General features: G+C 44.0%; 1 protein-coding gene across 1 annotated transcript in view; it reads left to right on the forward strand.

Annotated features, from left to right (window-relative positions):
• Positions 1-2382, forward strand: part of LOC107104576 (protein-glutamine gamma-glutamyltransferase 6-like) — a 34016-nt gene that overhangs the window by 15630 nt on the left and 16004 nt on the right. Inside the window, exons 5-8 of the mRNA XM_015404593.1 lie at positions 502-637; positions 870-979; positions 1786-1901; positions 2032-2158. Coding sequence (XP_015260079.1) covers positions 502-637; positions 870-979; positions 1786-1901; positions 2032-2158 — 489 coding nt within the window. The remainder of the gene's footprint in view (positions 1-501; positions 638-869; positions 980-1785; positions 1902-2031; positions 2159-2382) is intronic.

A 2382-nucleotide genomic window follows, 5' to 3' on the forward strand; every position in this document is an offset into this window, starting at 1 on the left:
CATCTTTGAGCACGCCATTTCACTTTTCTTTCACCAGTTCACCGCAGTTCTTCCAGCAGTCCACACTTTCTCTGCTCTCTTTTTCTCATGGTCTTCTCCTTCTTTCCCATCGCCCGGCTTGCCACAGGTTTGCCTGCTGCGTCTAAAAGTAGCAGCAGCAGCAACCCAGACTGACAGCTCATTGGCTCATTTGGATCACATGTAGCCTGATGCCAAACGATCCGTAGGGCTTTACCGTATTAACAGGAGAAGCGGTGCAGGTGAATTTAGAAACTGTTGTCGGACAACATGCGGTCATTTATAAATGTTTTAAATCAGGTTTGGTCCGCATTAGCCAGCTAATTAGTCCGCTAATCTGAAGACCTCTGCTGTAGAGTAACTAAACATTTAAATAATGTGTTTATACGGTTAAATCCTTCTACCCTCAGAAAGATGCTTCAAAGATTCATTTTAAATATTTACCTGTGGAACGATGGTAACGATGCTGTGTACTGGTTCCAGTGATGCGTCTGCTGGGCATTCCCTGCCGCGTCGTCACCAACTTCCAGTCGGCTCATGACACCAACAAGAACCTGACCATCGACACCTACTTTGCCGACTACGGAGTCCGTGAGAAAGAGACCAAAGACAGCGTCTGGTGAGAAGTTGGAGACATGTAGAGCTTGTAACCTTATTTTCCTCTTCTTCCTGCTTTTCCATCCTCATGGTCTCTGGATTAGGGTCAAAGGAATGGATGATGATCTAAAAGTTCACATTATAACTATACTGTTATCCTGCTACAAGTCGCAGCAGTTTGCTTCTGTCTTTTCATTTTGTTCTTGAGCGTTTATTGTTTTTCATCACTCGTTAAATGTGATTGTTTTTTTAAGGAATTATCACGTCTGGGTGGAGGGCTGGATGAAGCGACCCGATTTGGCCAAAGATGGGAGATATGATGGCTGGCAGGCTTTGGATCCAACTCCACAGGAGAAGAGTGACGGTACAGTGACACTTTGATATTTTGAGTTTGATTGCTTGACTTTATGCTGGCTTTGATTTTGTACTTTGGCCCCATGACATCTGCAAAACATTTGGTTAATATAGTTTCCTTACGGGACTTTAAAGTTGAAAGAGTGGTGCCTTTCAAAGTGATTTTTTCTTTTATTTAAAACGCTTTATGTTGCTTTTGAACGTCCCTGCATGCAGACATCCTTCTTTATCTGCCCGCACTGCTGTTGATCATCTCAGTTCTTCCTCTCATCACTTTTCAGCCTCATGTTAACAGTTCTGCTGCACCTCTTGCTCTGAATATGTCAGTGCTTTTTCAGACATTTTGCTGCACCTGATTAGAGACGCTCAGCCTCTCTGCCTCCGCAATGACTTTCATAGCAGACATGATGTGACTTGGACTCCGTTTAGCTTGAAGTCAGATGGAGACTGAAGGCTGGGCTGAGGAGCACAGATGGAGATTTCAGAAAATAAACCAACAAGGGTCCCAAATAGCTTACGGTTAAACTGAGCTGTCACGTTACAGGCCTGGTACCATAAAATTGATAGAGCAGCTGCTGTGTTTAGCTCTTAGCTTAGCCATCTCTGTGTGGACGCTTGGTGTTGATGTTTTCCCGAAATGACATCATGAGTGGAGATTTTTTCGAACAGAATTTTAGGCACACATTAGCTAAGAGGTGGAGCAAGGCATTCCTGAGCCATGAACCTCATGCAAGCCTCAGGGCACACATGACTGTTAGAAAAGTTTCTAAAGTGAATTTTGCAACATATGGAAGCTTTAATCTCGCTGTCCTGCAGGTATGTTCTGCTGTGGCCCAGCTCCGGTGTCGGCGATCCTGAACGGAGACACTCATCTCAAATACGACGTTCCATTTCTCTTCGCTTCAGTGAACGCCGACTGCATCACCTGGCTGGTCAGTGGGATCCATAGAAAAATCAGTTATTCCTGCAGAGCAATAAACCATTCGGAAGGATTAGTATCATCGGAATGTTTGCATTAGTGAAATATCTTTGCCTCCTTTTCATTTTGTTATTTCTGGTCAGATCAAGCGGGATGGATCCAAGCAGAGCATTTATTCAGAGAAAAACAGAATCGGGCAGAACATCTCCACCAAGGGTGTGGGCACCACCAAGAGGATGAACATCACAGACAGCTACAAACACAGAGAAGGTGGGGTTAGCTGACCTGCTGCACAACAAATAGAAGATTCCTTCTGCAAGCCTCTCTTTTCTTGAAAGAACTATTGCTATCCACCATTAAAGCTCCTGTAGTTCAGGCAGAGGGTTATCCATCAGTTCTACCAACATTTCAAGGTGTTTCCAAACCAGAAAGGTTTACTGATTCTCCTTAAGTCTCATTTAAAACTCACCTACAGGCAAATAGAGGATGATATA

The sequence above is a fragment of the Cyprinodon variegatus genome, unplaced genomic scaffold (assembly GCF_000732505.1).
Source record: "Cyprinodon variegatus isolate N-32 unplaced genomic scaffold, C_variegatus-1.0 Scaffold1800, whole genome shotgun sequence".
NCBI classification, from domain to species: Eukaryota; Metazoa; Chordata; class Actinopteri; order Cyprinodontiformes; family Cyprinodontidae; genus Cyprinodon; species Cyprinodon variegatus.